We start from the raw sequence: 18,507 nt of genomic DNA on the forward strand, positions 1-18,507 counted from the left end.
CAGGCTGAAGCTCAGCTCCTGCCACCCCCATCCCCTGTCCTGACTGACAGGAGCTGGGACTCAAGAGGCAGGGCACTGGGAAAGTCTGCAGTGGTCATGCCAACCTTCTGTCTTGGGGCCTCCACTAATTTGGAGGACCGCTAAGGCCCCCCCACCCAAGCTGTGCCGAGAGAGTGTAGGGCTAGGAGAGAGAATGGGGTGAGGTGGATATTCTAGTCTAGTCTATCTCCTTTATTTTTTTTAGTTCCCCAAATGGTGACATCCCTTTCGATAGCACCTAGGAGAAAGAGTCTGGAATTGAAACTTAGGGGATCCCAGAGTTCTTGTGCAAAGTTGACCTTGTACAGTCAAGGGTGAGGAGACCAGAGAGGAGACAAGACCTACTCAAGGCTGTACAGCTAGAGCAGAGCGGCTGGAGGGACCGGAGCCCAGTCTGCAGCAGCTTCCTGGGCTTTCTCTGCCAGTCTTCCCTCCCAGCCTGCAGCCCTTCTGTGGCCTCAGGCCTGGACTAAGCCGCACACCAGAGCAGTCAAGTTTTTCATGCAGGCTTCCCAGAGCATCACTCTCCACTGAGAACTACTCACTCAGGACCTCTGATGAGGAAAGGGTGAGCAGCCTCATGGATGCTTAGCTCCCAGAGGTGAGTCCCAGGAGTCCCAGAGGGTGTTACCCGGACTCCGGCTAAAGAGAAACTCAGAGCCAATCTCTGCTGACCTGGTGTCGGTTCAGATTTGACTCTCTGAGGGTGGATGGCACAGCAGGTACCTGTCACAAGACACCTCCACAGCCTCTGCTTTTGTTTACTGATTTAATTCCTTCAGATCAAAGGCTGCCCCTTCCTCCCCAATGGGGAAGGGGAGAATTGCATTATTTATACTGGAAATGGGCAAGGCTCTGTGGAGACTATTCTTTTATGCCAGATAAGAGAAAATTAGGTCACTGCCACTCCTTCCAGTGTCTGCTGCATGGTTCTTTTAACCTAGGCGCCATGGACAGGGTTGAGAGCTCCAGCTGCAGACCTGAGCACACTCCATCCAGAGCCTCTCCTGTTCTGAGCCTCCAGTAAATTATTGACCCAAGTGGAGAGCGTTAATGTGGCACAGTAACATCCTTCTCGAGCAGCCCCGGGTTGGGCTATCTATCATCTCGTGGGCTCTGCAGCTGGCACTGGGCAAACATCGAGGACAAACAGGCCAGATGCAAGGTCATTAAGCTCAGGGTGCAGGTGGGTGGGGTGGGTGTGGTGGGGCCCATACGGGGCAGTGGGTAGGCCTGCTGCCTCTGGGCTGTGACTCCGTCTGGGTCTCCTGGGTCTTCTCTCTGCTTCCTCCTGCTTCAGCCCTCTAGAAGGCACCATTCAGAGAAAGCCAGCATCCTGAAGTGACCACATCTAGGTCCTGTGCTTAGTGTCTCTAGGCACTATTAATCCCCATAAAGCCATTAAAAGTCCCATGAACAGCACCAAAACTCGGTTGAAATAGCTAGTAAGTACTGAGCAGGTGCAGGGCCCCGGGCCTTTTGGATTGGGAGTAAAGAAGGGTTCTGAGCTCCTCTGCCAGGTCTGTCCCCAGAATGCTGGAAGTGTGAATAAAAGAAGATACCAGCTGGACAGTGGTGGCCCATGCCTTTAATCCTAGCGCCTGGGAGACAGAGGCAGGTGAATCTCTGAGTCTGAGGCCAGCCTGGTCTACAGAGTGAGTTCCAGGACAGCCAGGGCTACACAGAGAAAACCCTGTCTCAGAGAACAAAGCAGTCAGACTCCAATGATAGCACATTCTTGTCTCTCAGCACTTGAGGTGAGGCAGCAGGATTCTGAGTTCAAGGCCAAGAGGGAGAGCCTGTTTAAAAACAAGAACAAAAACATTGTTTCTTCACATATGTAGTTATGGTTACATGACGGTACAACATTTTTCTGAGAAATTGGAATACTTTAAAAAATTTTTATTGCACATTTATTCCGGTTTGGCATGCTCAAGCTGTGATGCTTGGGTAGAGGGCAGAGAACAATTTGTGGGAGTGTGGGCTTTCTCCTTTCCCTACCTCATGGGTTGTGAGATGGAATTTTAACAGGGAGTGTCTTTACCCACTGAGCCCTTTCGTGGCTTTAAGGTACTGTCTCCACTCTTCACCCTCCCAGATGCCTCTGAAAGTCTCATTGCCAACCACTTTCACTGACGTGACCGAGAACCCTAGCTTGGGGTAAGGGCAGCGCTCTAGCTAGCAGAGCTGATGAGTGAAGGCTGGCTCCCACCTCAGGGTTCTCAGGCAGCCCTGAAGTCTGCCCAGCAGCAGCAGGCCAGGTGCTATTCTGGGGTCACTATTCCAATGAGAAATGGGCAACCAGTGGAAACAGGAGAGAAGCAGCGGGAGTCCTCTCTGAGTCAGATAGAGACCTTGCTGTGCTGATAAACGCTCCCATAATTTGCTCCCACTGCCCTGCCACTACACTGATGGCTGAAGCTTTCTCCCTACAGGGCTGGGACTGCAGCCTCAGGATCCTGTCATAATGCAGTAATGACAGGCTGCCAGGGAGCCCCACATGGCAGGGAGGGGCGGGAGAGCCCTCTCGCTGGAGAGGATGTCTGGGCTGTCTGTAGGGAGACAGGAGTGAAGGCAGTTGACTTTCTCTTTCCAGACTGCAAGGGATTAGATCAGACAAGGTTGCAGCAATTTTCTGCCGGTACCTTTTCCCCTTCTAGATGTGGGCTCCCAGTTCTCGCTACACATGGGCAACTCCCAATCTTGATTCTCCCCATGAAGGCTTGTGGGGCACAGTCCTGTGGGACAGCTGCCAGGTGCTCTCTACTCAAGCCCAAGGCAGAGGAGGAAGTGCTGGGGGAGACCACAATGACAGCAGTGGACAGCATGGCACTGGGATGCGAATGCCACAAGGAAGCATCAAGATCCAACAGCTACCTGATGTCACAGGCTCTGCTGATGGAGATGCTAGGCTGTCAGTGTGCCCTCTGGGCTATTGGGGTGTTTTTTAAGAGTCGGGTAAAAATACTGACTTGGACAGCCTAAAATGACCAGTTTATACAGAGTGGTTTCCTTGATCTGACTGCCTGGGAAACCAGGCTACTTCTAGATGTTAGAACTAGCAATCTGCTGCCCATACAAATGGAGGGCGGGGGGTACAGCTCCGTTGTCTTGGTAAGACACAACCACCCATCATCCCAGTTCCAGACTTGGCATCTTCTGACTTCTGCAGGCAACAGGCGTGCACATAGTACACATAGTACAAATGCATACAAAATATACATAATAAAGCTCAAAAAAGATAGCAATGACAGACTAGAGCAGCTTAGAGTTTTTATTAAAACAATCACTTAAATTATAATCACCCCCAACCCCAAACAAAAAACAGCTTCATGTTTTGGCCCTGACAGGAGCGACATGGGCCTCCCAGGAAGAGCTGTTTGATAAGAAAACAGGAATGGAAGCCCATGGGCCCTGGCTTGGCCTCAAGGTACCCAGAAGAGGCTGGGTCCCCTGTGAAGGCTGCTTGCACTAGGGGCTTTGAGGCTTTGGCCCTGTTGGCAAGAACAGTTAGTTACTGTTGCTGGGTATCAGCCTCTGGGCTTTTTGAAAGTACAGGAGCGTGAGAAACCTGTCTGAAGATGATAAAGCAGTAACTGAAGTAGTGTTAGGTAAGCCCGCTGGTGTTGTCCAGCCAGGCTCGGCAGTGATCTAGGGTCAGAGTGCTGTGGCGGCTCAGATATTACCTCAGTCAGGGTATGTGACCAGCCACAGGCTATCAGCAAGGCCTCAGTGTCCTGCACTGAGAGTGACTTACTGTTTCAGTACCAGGGTACGCCTGCCCATGTTGCAAGAACCACTGAAACTAGAAATAGCCAGGGTTGGAGCTCACTGTGGACTTCAGATGTCTTTCTTTGACTCTAAAATTGTCTACCAGAAAGAACCCAGCTACAGGCTCAAAGCAGGCTGGAGACATTCTGGAGATCCAATTCTCTCTCTTGAGGGGACCTGAGGTACCTCTGACTGAGTGGGTTCCACCTTTTAAGAAAGTTACACCCACCACTCCTCAAATACCAGGGCTCCCGTGTGGCTATGTCGCTTGGCATTTCTCAAATTTGAAATATAAAGCATAAATTAAAAAAAAAAAACCAAGGCCTGGTATAATTTTTATAACCAGCGTCACTGTCCTGTGTCCCACAGCCACTGTTAGATCAAGTGCACAGAAAGAAAGTCAGAGAAGAGTTTCAGGTCAGAGAAGACTTGGCAAATGCTGGGGTGTCAAGTCCTGAGGACTTCTCAACTTGAAGTTCCTATCCCAGAGTCCTATCCCAGGTGCTCACAGATGCTGAGGTGACACTCAGCGGGCTGCCTATGGCAAAGTGGCCTAATAACAGCCAGCCAGTGGGAATAAGGTAGTGTGCCTCAGTTTCTCGAAAACGGTACTGTGGACCATTCCACTGCTCAGCCCCTCACTGTCTTAAGTTAATGTCCATCTGCCTGTGGACTGAGGCATAGCACCTGCTGTCAGGACCCAATGGGCTCTGACTGGCCACAGCAGTGAGCCCAGTTACACAGAAGATAGGCCCAGCCCATGGAGTGTGCGAGCCACATGGGATGTACTTGCTGCCCAGCATGGAGGCAGGCAGTAGTGTTAGTTTGCTGGCTATGTATGGCCTGATACCTGTGTCAGGTTCTGGGAAGGAGGGACAAAAAGAACACCGCTGGGCCCCCAGGGGAAGACAAGGACAATGACAGTAAGGCCTAGGTACTGGAGAGAACTAGAAGACGATGGATGGGCAGCAGGGCTCTGGGGTTCCATGTACTGAGTGGGAGGAGTTGGATGGAAGTGCTGGTCACAGCTGGGTTCCCAGGCACTCATGGGAATGTGACCAGGAAGCTCTTGGCCCACCACAGGGAGGTGGCTAAGACTGAAGGGACTCACGTGCACACTGTCGCCCAGCAGCTTTTATCTTAAGTCTCTTCCTAGCCACAGCTGTTCTGCCTGTTTCCTGCCAGTCAGACAGCTATAACACTGCCTCAGGTGAGCCTGGCTAAGGAGCCAGCATTGCTGGTTCTGAGCTAAGCCAGTCCATGCTTCTAGTCAGGTCCTTACTGTGGAGGGGAGGCCTATCCCAGAACCCCAGTCAGGGAGTGGGTAGCACCAGCATGGTAGATTTCAGCCTCCACACAGGACTCACAGCCGCTTCTCAAACCAAAGTCAGCAGCACGCACAGTGACACTTACACCACAGTGCCTAGGGTGCAGGAAGAATGGCAGCCCACACACAACAAATATTTCTGAGAGGAGAGAGGAAAGTGGGGGGTAAGGAGGGAGAGGAGGGGGAGGGGGGGAAGGAGAGACATAGATATGCAGGCTAGGAGAACTAGAACACCTTGAGAAATCTCTGCAGGGTCAGAGTTCAAAAACAACTGAACTCAAAGGGGACCAGGCCTTCTACTCAGAGTTCCCAAACAAGCCAGCCCTCTACTGATGATTCCTTTGGGGTCAGGCCCACCCCGTTGGTGTCAGGAGCAGCAGATGTGGCAGGAGGTGGTCGGGTCACCTAGAGTTCTTCAAAGAAGGCCACACGGGACTTGGCGCTCTGCAGAGTAAGCTGTAGGAAGAAGGGAAGAAGGTGAAAGGGCGCCGGGTCTCAGCACAGCCCATCTTGATGCAGGGAATGACCTCAGTGGTGGCTTGAGTGACAGAGAAACCCATTTAATAGATGTTCAAGATACTGGTGGTCAAGCCTAGAGAAGGGTCCAGATTTATCCCAGGATTCAAATGCAAACCGACAGATAACATGCAGGAAAGCATGGTTGGTGAACAGACACACGTCAGTAGAAACAATCTATCATATAACCCAGCCCCAGGGGAGTCTAGCTTGTGACTTTCATGTTTCTTCTGGCTCTCAAAACGCCAGCTCCCACTGTCACTGTACTGCACCAGCTCTCTGGGTTGAGGCCCAGGCTTGGAATCACAAGCCTCAAAGTTCTTATACCTAGGGCAAGGCAGCATGGCACCAGGCAAAGAGGGCCTGTATGAGATGAGAAGTTTGTCCTCTCTGGTCCTACTTCTGGGTGACTCCAATGCAGACTTGCCCAAGGCCTGGAAGCTGAGAGACTAGACTCTTCTATGCATGACAGGCTCAAGCAGGACAGGTGCACTGGGCAGTGCCTGACAGGTCACCCCAACACCTCTCAGGATACCACCAAGCAGGTCTGGCTGGGAAAATGGAGAAGAGCAGAGGCAGATATACCGCTCCAAGTCCCTGACTCGGGCTGTCTCCCAGCCTCTCCTCAGACAGAAGCATCTGGCATAGGCACCTATTTCAAGCTGCTGCTGAACTGGCGCCCTTGGGGCAAGATTATATGTTCTTGATGCAGCCCCAGGCCTTCCCAGAAAGAAGTATCAGCAGCTGCACACTGTCCATCTTCATTCCCCAAAACGTTCACCTTAGTGCTCAGCTCTGGGTGGGAGAAGAGTTTGTTTACTGAGTGTACTGAATGAGAAATGGGCCACAACTGTAACTAAGTGGGAGACAGACACGAGGCTGTCTGTTTCCATTCCAGCTCACCGTGTGGCCTCAGTAAACACCCGGCATTCTCTGCACATCGCTCCTCTGCTGGGAAGCAATGGGACAGGCTAGCTGGTCTGGCCCTTCAGCAGTCTCCGACTCTGAAAAGTCTGCAGTGCTTACCAAAGCTCTACAAAGGGCAGGAGAGGGAGACTGTGAACCCACTTTACCATCAAAAGACAGGCAGCATTAGTGTGCTCAGAACGAGACAGCTCGAGAGCCGACTCTTTAAATCCTGCCAAGTCTTTTGGCCTTGAAGTTCCCGACTAACAAGCTGAATGCAAGGAGGCAGCTGAGCTGTTTTCTTCAGCAGAACCAATTCCAGAAGCTCCATGGAAGCCCAGTTCTGCCAGGAGTGGAGAGAGCTTTTCTTTGCTCAGGCAAACACCCTTCAGACGGGAACTGCATTTGGCTGGGTCTCTCCTGCAGTGCCAGCAGAGAGGGGCCAGTCGGGGTGTGCCTTGTGATAACGGGGACCAGGACAGTAAAGGAGAAGATGGTGCCAGAGATCTAGGACAAAAACCCTCTCTGGGAAGGGCTGGAATCAAAAGTTGTCCCCACGGGGTTGGGGATTTAGCTCAGTGGTAGAGCGCTTGCCTAGCAAGCCCAAGGCCCTGGGTTGGTCCCCAGCTCCGAAAAAAAAAAAAAAAAAAAAAAAAAAAAAAAAAAAAAGTTGTCCCCCACAATTCTGGGCCAACCTCAGGCGGTTTCTTGGGATAAGGAGCTGCAGGCAGGGGCAGGCCATCCCCATGGCCAGTTTCCGTGAGTGATGCACAGTGCTACAGCAGCACGACTGTAACACAGGGTGATGCAGCGCTCTCTCCTAGGGGGGCAGAGACCATGCTCATCACCCACCTGGCTCATGCTGAGAACCCGTCAGCTAGCATTCCTAATGGTGGCATCAAACCCCATCTAGGGGCAGCAGAGCAGAGTCCTGGTTAGGATAAGATTCAGGCAGAAGGGCCATGCACCGTGCCAGCCTCTGAGTCAGGACAGACACTGCCCTGAGAGGCCTGGCTGCTTCCCCAGGCAGGACGCCCAGGAAGTGGGGGCCTCAGAAAGTCTCTTGCCTGTTTCAACAATGTTGGCTCCAAGAATTCCTGGATCCACTACCCAAGCATGTTGGCTGTCCCCTCAAGGTGCTTGGGGAGGGTTTTGGCAGCATCGGATTCCAGGTACTCAAGCATGAGCTTGCTAGGGTGCAAAGCTCTCTCTGAGGGAATCCTACCAGAATCCCACTAGGGCTGTACTGCAGGGTAAGATGGCCTCTTCTCTCACCAGAAGGGTGTCTGTCCTCAGTGCACAGAAGTACAGGCTGAGAGCACAGCCAACACTACGAGACATGCAGGGGTGGCGTTTCAGGGCCCCAAGGCTCACAAACCCACTGCATAGGGCAACTGAGTACCCCCTACGATCACCACCCTGTACAAAGGGAGGCCTGACAGGCTATTCCACCTTCTGCTCTTACCACGCAGTTCTTGGCACTAATGCCATCAGGAAACCCAGTCTGAAGAATTTACAGTGTGTGCTCACTTCCCACTGCTGGAACGCTTCCAGTGGCCACCTCTGACTGCTCCCTCAGCAGTATCCTTTATCTTAAGACATCAAATGCCCTCCTCCTGGCAGGACTGGAGGGCAGAGCTCATGCAGGAGGGAGGCAGACTGTGAGTCAAGGGTATTCAGGGAGAAGCCTTGAGCCTCCTTTTCAGTATGCACTCAGACACCTGCTGAGCCCCACGAAGGAGGCATTCCAGAACCTAAGAAGCTCTTGTCTTGGGGCACTGCCACTTGTCTCTGTTGACTGTGCTCCTGGCTGGGCACTCTGTGAGCAGGCTGGCCCAGGAGATCTATTTCTACCTGCTGTCTCTGATATAGGCAAGGGTCATCCTAGAAGGCTGGTTTCCACACTTAAGAGCATCAAGCAGGAGGTGCTCATGAAAGGAAAGGCTCAGCTCAGACAAAGTGGAACATGGCGAGCCCTTCATAATACCAGTCAACAAACTCCTCATATCCACCAGCCCACAACAGCACCTGGGCTGTCCTGTTGTCCAGTAACAGGACTGTATCTTTATGCACACAGCACAGCAACACCTCTAAGATCCTGAGAGCGCCATGGAGCCATTCCACTAAGATTCCAGCCTCAGCTGAGGGGTCAGGGGTGGCGGGACACAACTTTGATCCCAGCACTTGGGAGGGAGAGGCAGGCAGATCTCTGAGTTTGAGGCCAGCCCAGTCTAGAGAGTTGAGTTCCATCCAGGATAGCCAGAGCTATACAGAGAAACCCTGTCTTGAAAAACCAACCAACCAAAGACCTCAGCCATAAAGTTCATGTGCACTCTTTGGCTGGGGAGGTGGACCCCTTAAATGTGGGGTGCGGAATCCCAGATAAAGCATTCATATGTGCTTTTGGCTGTGGAGATCCATCATTTGAATGTGCGGTGCAGTATCCCAGAGTTCAATATGCTCCCTGTGGCTGTGGAGGCAGACCCCTTTAATGTGGGTGCAGACTCTGCTCATACCACTAGGATACCTGGGAGAGCAGACTGATAAGGAGAGTCCACCCTGTATTTCATCAGGCAGTGAGGCTGAAATGCTCATGACATGGATATGCTACCAGGTCCTGGGTTCCACGCTGGGTCAATTCTGGGATCTGCCTAGGTCTGGTGTCCTCTCTGAATCTATAAGCCAGCTAGCTGAGCCTGTGCTGACCAGTGACCACTCTGCTATACTCTGCCATGCAGACACCTTCAAAACTCACATTAGAGCCAGACAAGGTCAATACAGGCATCTGGACAATCAGGCCTTGCTCCTTTGGGAAGGCTAGAAACCACGAGGAACTTGCTCAAAGAGCCCAACCCAATGTGCTCTTGCCAGCTCCCTCCCTAAAGATGACTAAAAGAACATGCAGCCTCCTCACTAGGCACTGGGCTGACCTGCTGCTCTCTTCCAGCTGTCTCTTCACATCTGATTAGAATCAGCCCTGTGAATAATACAGGAGGAATTAAGTTCTCTCTTGACTGAACCGGCTGTTCGAGTCTGTCACTAATCCAATTGCAATTTGAAGAGACCAACTTCCTTTTCTTTCTCTGCAGCAGATCTATGTGGCTTTGTTTTAATCATGCGGGCCTCTGATCTTCCTTCCCATCTCAGCATACACAGACAGACCCTGGCAGAACCACCTTCCCTCCTATCCACAAATGACCAGGCTGCAGAAAGAGAGGACGGAGCCACTCAGCAAAGTGAAGCCCCCTCTGCTCCCCAAACTATTTGTTAAATGACAAAAATGGACAAACCATCAAATCCAAACAAGTGTGGGTTTGGGAGATAAATCTGTCTCCATAAAAGGACAGGCATGCACACCTGTATTCCCAGCACTTGGGAGGGAGAGGCAGGCACATCACAGCAGGGTTCGGGCCAGCCAGAACCACATAGCCTGACCCTATTTCAAATACCAAATAAATGAAACCAAACCAAATGAACAAACGACAAGAAGCTAAGGCAGGCACATTGGCACACGCCTGTCATTCCAGCATTCAGGAGGCTGAGACGAGTGTATTCTCAACAGTAAGTTCAAGGTGAGCCTGGGCAGACACTGTCCTTAAAAAAAAAAAAGACTGGGGCTGGGTCAGTGGTAAAGCACTTGTCTAGCATGTTCAAGGCCTACTGTTCAACTCCCATCACAGCAAATAAACTAAATATAAGGGAAAAAAATTGGCCAGATTTGCTGGCACTAACCTTTAAAAATCAGCACTAGAAGGGCAGAGACAGAAAGATTTTTGAATCTGAGGCTACCCTGTCTCAAACAAAACAAAACAACAACAAAAGACTGGCTTTTCCCACCTTCAAAAAGGGCTTGATGCTCCTGAGAAACGGCTCCAGGGTTGGCAGACAGCAGCCTAGAAGGTACCTATGACCAGTGTTGACATCTGATGGCCTAGGACATTAAATTCTAACTACAAGGGTTCTTCCAACATTGATGATAAGAGTGCCCCCTGCTGGAAAATCCACTGTGAGACGGTAAACTGTCAACTCTACCCATCTCTCCTCCAAAAGTCCTTTTGGGGTACCATTTCTCAGAGTGACAGGAGGGTAACTAAATGTATTCCAGCATGAAGCCTACAGCAGCAAGGCTGCTTGATTAAGAATGAATTACACTTTCATCAGCACAGAAAGAAAATTGATTCACAAGGCTGTATTGTGACAATCTTGTCCTAATGCAAAGGGAGTGGAGAGGCGGACAGGACAGGACAGAGCCCTTCGGTTATCAGTGGGGAGAAAGGAAGCTCTACAATTAAGCTGAGAGAACAAAACTAATCAGGGCACCAGGATTCCTTACACTAGTCTCTGGGGGCCTCGCCTCAATCCACTTATCCCTAGGGAGAAGATGCAGGTGGGAGGGGGCTGTCTAATTCATTTTAAATAATAAGACCCACAGTGCCGAATCCATTTTAGATACTAACCTAATAACTCCCAGGGCTGGGACTCAGCTCGGCCCATAAAAATGCAGTGGAATTGAAATGCAAGCCCTAAAATCATGTTATACTTCCTCTTTGCCACTACATATTGAAAACGAAGGAGCGGGGGAGGGAGGAGATAGAAAAGGACATGCAGATTCTCTGGCACGAGGATCTGCAGGGAACAAGCAGACTCTGGAGCAGAAAGGTGACAGAGCCAGCACCAGCAAATTCAACATGATCTTTGTGTGGGGTGTGATAAACATTCATTCCCCTTCCTAAACCCCCAGAGCCAAGGTAGAAGTGCCAACAGAGGGAGGGCACCATTATAACTGGGCACGTTGAGCTTTCTGCAGTCTTGGTAGTAACGTCTTGCACCCAAATGCTGTCTTCATGATGTGCACATAGAGAGCTGTATACGTGCCTATCCCTAAACAGAAGTGAAATGAGGGGCCACAGCCATCCCAAGAAACAAATCAAATTCCTTTATAGAGAAATTTGCTCAGGCAATCCCTGGGGAATGGATCTGTATTAATCCTTGGGGACCTAAAGCATCAGCACTGTGCCTGGAAATGTCTGCCTCTGTCTCTGCTGCCCTAGGATGCTGGAAGGGCTATTGCTACCGTTCCTCCACCTGACGAATGAACTCATCGGCCTGATTCACCTCACTGCGCAGGTAGAGGCTAAATGCGATCTACCCAGCACTCTGGGCGAGGGCCTTAAGAAAGAGGTCCAGATATACTGATGCTCCTTTTAAATTGCCAATCTCCAAAGAGAAATCATGGCAAGGCTCATAAGAACAGAACCCAGAGCCTGCAGAATGAGTTTGCATCCCAGCTTTTCCCTCCCACTGTTGCAGTAACAAATCAGGTGCCCTGGGAGCGCTGTGCTGAAACGAAACATATCTTCAGAGCCAAGGGGCCAAATGGAATGTTTTACTGCATCAAATAAGGCCCAATAATGGCCGCAGGCACTTTCAAATAGTCATAAAACATCTAGGCCACAAGGCAGGGCTTGTAGGCTCAACACTTCCCAAAGCAAACTCCTTTACTGGGTAAAGCTTCCTAGCCCTGTAGTCTTAAATGGTGGCTGGCTGACCCTTCTATCTGGACCTACCAGAAACAAGCAAGAAAACCGGAGCCATCAGCAGTCACAGGACCCTTGGAAACTCATGTGTTAGAAATGGCTTTTAGGAATGAGTCCACAGGATGGTAAACCAAGAAAAGAATTCTCTTTTTCAATCTTATTTTACATAAACAAGTGTTTAGCCTGTATGTGTGTCTATGTATATATATGCCTGGTGCCCAAGGAAGTCAAAAGAAGATGGCCGGCCCTCTGGAGCCAGGGTTACAGATGGTTTTGAGCCACCATGTAGGTGCTGGAAACCAAACCTGGGTCCTCTGGAACAGCAGTCAGTGCTCTTAAATGCCGAGTCAGCACTTCAGCCCAAGAGGAAGGAGCTCTTTTAAGACCAGCTTTCAAGCTAGGAGTGGTGGTAGTGGCGCATGACTTTAACCCCAGCACTCAGGAGGCAGAGGCAGGTGGATCTCTGTGAGTTTGAAGCCAGCCTGGTCAAAGTGAGTTCTAAGACAGCCAGGGCTATGTAGAGAAACCCTGTCTCAAAAAACAAAACCCCAAAGCAGACCAGCTCTGAAGGCTTCCACAGAGCCTGGGAGCTGAAAGGGTCCTGTGGCAGTGCAGTTCCTTCTGGGTGCTCAGTGCCCACGTCTGGCTTCGCTGCTGCTCCCACCCCACTTCTCTCTCCATCTCCCCTGACTGCAATAAAGGATGCTCGTGGAATCTGAGGATGTGGTACCACAGAATGCCTGATTTCTGAAGCAATCAGGGTCACTTGGCCCACAGGTATACAATGAAGACTAGACATAGGAACTGTGCAATAAACTACTTAGCAGCAAGTAATGAGACCGGCCATGGGCACCAGAGGTAACCAGGGAGGCCCTGCTTACTCGTTTTAATGGAGGAAGATACCTTTCACGGGAGATATTGTTTCTCTCTGTGACTTATCACTTCTCCAGGTGCCTGAAGTGTTCTATTTCATTTCACAAGCTCTAAATCTCCAAGGGACTCTGCAGAAATTGAAGATGACATTAGACTTTTCTGTCTTCCTGATCCAGGAGAGGCAGCTGGGCTCCCCATAAACGTCAAAGCCCTACCTTCCTGCTCCTCCACAGTGGGAAACGCAGTCAAAACCATCTACAAATGAAGTAACCTTTCTCAGCCACACAGCTCCGTAGCTTCTCATCCACAGCTTCCCTTTGGAAGCCTCCACTGGAGGAGGTCACAGGCATGAAAATGAGGATTGTTTGCTAGCTCTTGGATCAACTCCAGACCAGGAGACTGAATTAACAGTGTTGAGAGAGGCCTGGAGAGAGGCCTCGAGATTAAGAGTGGTGACTGTTCCTCCAGAGGACTGGGGTTCAATTCCCACACCCACATAACAGCTTACAACGGTCTGTTACTCCACTTCTAGGGGAACTAGAGATGCCACACACAGATATACATGGAACCAAAACGCCAATGCATATAAAGTAAAAATACACAATTAAAGAACCGTGAGAGAACGACAGGAGGGCCCTGAAATGTGCCTGCTCCAAGATGTTTTCACCTCGAGAGGACGGCAGCTGAGCTAACTCACCCCTGGCCATCATTGTGACCAGAACACCATGGCTCTGAAGAGCAAACACTCAGGCCTACGGTGCCCTGTGTGCTCACTCAGCTGGATTGCTGGGTTCACTCTGTAACTAAGGGCTCAGATGCCAGGAACATCTCACTCCCTCTGAGAATGAAGTGAATCCTGGCTCCCCAGGGCGGCTTGCTGACTGCCCGGTCACACCAGTTGCACTGATCATCAATTGGGAAAAGTGGAAAATGTAGGGACATCAGATGAGCAGGAGGAGAAAAAAAACATAAGCTTGCAGGCCCAAAGACAACTGGAGAAGGAGCTAGAAAAACTAGTTTTTCACCTCTATCACGTCACCCAACACACCTAACGCTCACTACCAGTTACAGGCTTAAATGTGGTAGTGCAACCCACGTTACCTCCTCCTTCCTCCTCCCTCATCACCGGTCCACAAGCAGATGCTCCTTTTCATATCATTAAACCCTCACTGTGCACTAAGTGCCTCGTGTGACTGCCCTCATTTAACCTCACAACAACCCTGGGGGTTGAGGGGGAGGAGAAAGAAGAGGAAGAAGAGAAGGAAGAGGAGGAGAAGGAGGAGGAGAAAGACAAGGAGGAGAGGGGCAGGAGGAGGAAGAGGAAGAATAAAGAGGAGGAGGGAGAAGAAGATAAGGAAGAGGAGGAGGAGGAGGAAGAGGAGGAGGAGGAGGAGGAGGAGGAGGAGGAGGAGGAGGAGGAGGAGGAGGAGGAGGAGGAGGAGGATTTGAGACAGGGTCTCACTGTATAATCCTGGCCAAGTCCTGACACTCGCTCTGTATTTCCACTGGCCTGAAACTCACCAAGCTCTGCCTGCCTGGGATGAAAGGTCTGTGGCATTGCATGTGGCAGAAGATTATGTTTTTGATATCTGTACTGCTGGGATCTAATACAGGGGCCTCATGCATGCTAGCAAGCACTCTTCCATTGTCCCCTTTCTTTATCCTACTGTTACTGATGCTGTCCTTGAACTTGTGATCCTCCTGCCTCAGTCTCTTAAGAAGTTGGTCCATAGGTGTGAGCCATTGCCAGGTTTGATTTATCTGTGATTTATCTTTAACAGGTAAAAGCTCAAATTTATACACCCACACTCACCCCAGTCTTTTGAGGCAGGGTTTCTCTTTGTAGCCCTGGCTGTCCTGAAACTTGCTTGGTAGACCAGGCTAGCCTTGAATTCTGAGATCTGCTTGTCCCTGCCTCCTGAGTGCTGAGGTTAAAGGTGTGTGTCATCACCACCTAGCTAAGGATTCTTGTCTCTTAAAAAAAAAAAAAACAAAAAGACAGGGGCTGGAGAGATGGCTCAGTGGTCAAGAGTACTGGTTGCTTTCCCACAGGACCATGGTTCAATTCGCAGCACCCATATGGTGGCTCACAACCACCTGTAACTCCAATTCTAGAGAGAATCAGGCATTAGGAGGTGTGGCCTTGTTAGAGTAGGCCTGGCTTTGTTGAAGGAAGTGTGTCACTGGGGTGGGCTTTAGAGTTTTAAATGCTCAAACCAGGTCCAGTGCTGCCTGCTGAAATGTACAACTCTCAGCCACCTCTCAAACATCGTCTGCCTGTGTGCAGCCCTGCTTCCTGCCACAATGATTACGAACTAAACTAAATCTCTGAAAGTAAGCAAGCCCCAATTAAATGCTTCCTATGAGTTGACAAGGTCATGTTATCTCTTCAAAGCAATAGCAATCTCTCTAAGCAATCTCTATTCCCCAATGTCAAAATGCAACTCCTCCCTCCCTTAACATCTAGGTACCCACACTTCCAAAGCCAGAAGGGACACTTTTCTGCTAGGCTAGCATTGGTTCAGACAGTAGTGGGAAAGACTTAAGAGCCACCTCTACACAGGCAGGTGACCATAAATCAGGAGCACTAGCCACTAGCTATAGGGACTGTCACTACCTAGGAAAATGAAACATTCCTCAGAATTCCTGAACAGCAAACCCACCAGTAGTTAGTCTAAAATTGCTGAGAAGAACTTGTATCATATTGAAAGACAAGTTCTTGCTTTTAGTAACCCTTGGTTATCAGAATTCTTAATTAAATAGAGTCTAGCAACCTGTTTTGAAAACAACTTACTGTCACATTAAGGCATTCACATAAGTGGATGAATGAATGAAGAATGAATGAGTGAACAAGTGCTTCCAAATACAGTCACTAGCTACTTGCCTATTGGGCCATGCTGTGAGAAATGTGTTGGTAGATGATCTTATCACTAAGGGAAAATCATAGACCAAGATGGCTGTGATGCCACTGGGTAATACAAACTTAAAGACCCACCACTGTGCACTCAATCTGTCACTGGGCACATGCCATTACGGGCCATGGCTATATGTCTAGAAACAACACAAAGCTGACTAAAAGGGAAACTCCCTTTGTCTATAACAATTCAGTGAGAACTGATGGTCCAACTTAGGACGCTGAAAGAGTGCAAATATTTTATACCACACACACACACACACACACACACACACACACACACACACACACAAACACACACAGATGAGCCCCTATTCAGTGAAACTGCCTACTTACACCAAGGGGACATCTGCTGCGTGAGCTAAAACAAATCAAGGTTTTCTACTTGCCCTGCACTAACCAGATCCACTGCTCTGGTGCCATGGGGTCAGCACTTGGGCAGAGTCACCTGCCCGCCTGCTCCCATATTCTGCTTAGAGCACACACTGCATGATGTCAGAGTAACACCACCAAAGCGGGCATGAAGCTGAAAAAATAGAAGCCCATTCACTCAGTCAGGCTCAAGTGACAGTCAAAATTAGTGTTCTTGTCATGGGTCCCTGGAGCCTCTGTGAGCTCTCATTCACCTGATGAAAGATCTACCTGGGACTTGGCTAACCTCCTCTGCCGGGACAATGAACAGATAGAAATGTCCCGAGCAGAGGGTTCAGAGGTTCTTTACTTGACTGCAGTGAGGATGCTAATGACATAGCCTGTACCCGTCACAAGTGTCAGAGGCATGTGGGTATGACAGGGACCAGGCAGTAATGGGAGGAGGGTAACATTTTAATATCGGGCCTGATAATCTTCTACTGCCTAGGCATACTGAAAGAATAATCTGTAATGCTTTAATTAATTGACTCAACACAAATGCTGCTAAATCATCTCCTGGGTTTCTGCAATGGAGCGGTTGCAGACCAGCTTGTCCATGCACAGCTCCTTCCATGCAGTAGGGGGCAGAAGCCAAAGTGGCCTTTAGAGCAGCCATGGGACTGCAACTGGCTTAAAGATGCACCAGTGTTCTGTTTGCTGCCCTAGGAAAGAAGAGGGGTGTGCAGAGAATGGGAAGCTTGAGGGAAAAGGAGAATGAGTGACCCACGCCCAGAAGCCACCAGCTGTGATAGGTTTGCAGAGCACACCCGTACAGGGCAGGAGTGATCTTATACAAGAGACATCAGTCTTAAAAGCATCAGAACCGACTCCCACTTCCATGCTAGAGTTATCCATCAAAGGAGTATACCACCAAGAAGACAAAGGACTTGGAGAGAGATTTGAGTGGAAAGGAGGAAGTCATGACTTTCCCCAACCCGACCAGTGACTGACATCAAGTAGACAAAGCAACTGGTCCTGCAGCCCCATGACATGCTCTTCAGAATGAGGCAGCCTTCTAGGCCCTGGAGACTGATCTGGGCCCCCAGGGCGGATGCCTGCTCTCACCCTCAAAGCATGCTGTGGCCAGGCCCCAGGCTTCACCTGCCCTCGGGAGGGCTCCGAGCGGCCCAAGGACAGAGACAGGCAAGCTCATGCATGGGTTAGTATCACAGACGGTAGGACCATCACCACAGACAGAATACCTGGGAATAACCTACTTTGAGGACTCAAATGCAGATAGGTCTTCTGCCTTGGGCTTGAGGCTAAACGAGCAAAATAAAATGAAAAAACAAAGACATACCCTGTGAAATCAAAATGCCACATGTGCCATTTGCAACCCTCAGAAATTGAGACAAGTGACCTCATGTACTAGGAAACAGCTTCAACACTGGGCCTCTGGTTTTCAGCACTCCAGGCGTTTGTAGCTGAGAGCCCAATTCACCACAGCAGCAGTGGCACAGGAGACTGCTCAGGATGCCAGGTGACAAGGAGGCAGGATGAGGGGTCTGAAGGTTACTCCCTAAGGGCTGACTGGCTCACTAGCCCAACCATGTTTTAGCTTAAGAGCCTCCTTTTCGCCCTCACCTACCCCACCACCTTTATGAGACAGAGTCTTATGTAACACCGGATGGACATGAATTTTTGTTGCAGCCAAAAATGACCTTTAATCTTCCTGCCTCCTCCTCTTCTTCCTGAGTTCGTGGGTCACCGTGCCTGGTTTCAAACTCCCCTTTAACGTTTAATAATTTTGTTTGAAACAAGAGACCCAGAAGACAACAGAAGTCGAGGGAAGAAGGCGTGGAGTGCGGCAATGCCTTCTCTACGTGGCATCCACTGTGAAATGCTCAGCAGAAGTAGGGCTCCCAACCACAGACCAGAGACGGCAGGCAGACTTAGGCTTCTTAGGCTGTTCAGTGACAGCTTAATCACTGAAAACACAGGCCTTGAGCTGGAGACTGCTTTACAGACCGGAGTAAAGAGTGACACTAAACCAAACCAGCTACCATCCAATCTCAAGGAAGAGGAGTAAGGGTCTTATTCTATTGCCCAGCCTGGCCCTAAACTTGCAATGCTCCTGTCTCTGCCTCCTAAATGCTAGCATTACCACCGTGTGCTGCCACACCAATCCCTTTATAACCTGTTTTATAGGGGTGATCAGCTAAAAGCAGAGTCTTCACTTCCCAGAAAATCTTTCTGCTTTGCTCAAACAAGAG

The 18,507-nt window shown here is 50.0% G+C and overlaps 1 protein-coding gene across 3 annotated transcripts in view; it reads right to left on the reverse strand.

The window, feature by feature from the left end:
- Positions 1-3,295: 3,295 nt before the first annotated feature.
- Positions 3,296-18,507, reverse strand: part of Nf2 (neurofibromin 2) — an 82,688-nt gene continuing 67,476 nt past the window's right edge. For 2 of the 3 annotated variants that reach the window (XM_032917006.1, XM_032917008.1), the window contains 2 exons: positions 17,512-17,556; positions 3,296-5,593 (listed from right to left, as the gene is read on the reverse strand). In XM_032917006.1, the coding sequence (XP_032772897.1) occupies positions 17,521-17,556 (36 nt within the window). In that variant the 3' untranslated portion in view covers positions 3,296-5,593; positions 17,512-17,520. Of the gene's footprint in view, positions 5,594-17,496; positions 17,557-18,507 lie in introns of all 3 variants that reach the window. The other variant, XM_032917007.1, reaches the window with a different exon arrangement.

Source organism: Rattus rattus, chromosome 11, assembly GCF_011064425.1.
Source record: "Rattus rattus isolate New Zealand chromosome 11, Rrattus_CSIRO_v1, whole genome shotgun sequence".
NCBI classification, from domain to species: domain Eukaryota; kingdom Metazoa; phylum Chordata; class Mammalia; order Rodentia; family Muridae; genus Rattus; species Rattus rattus.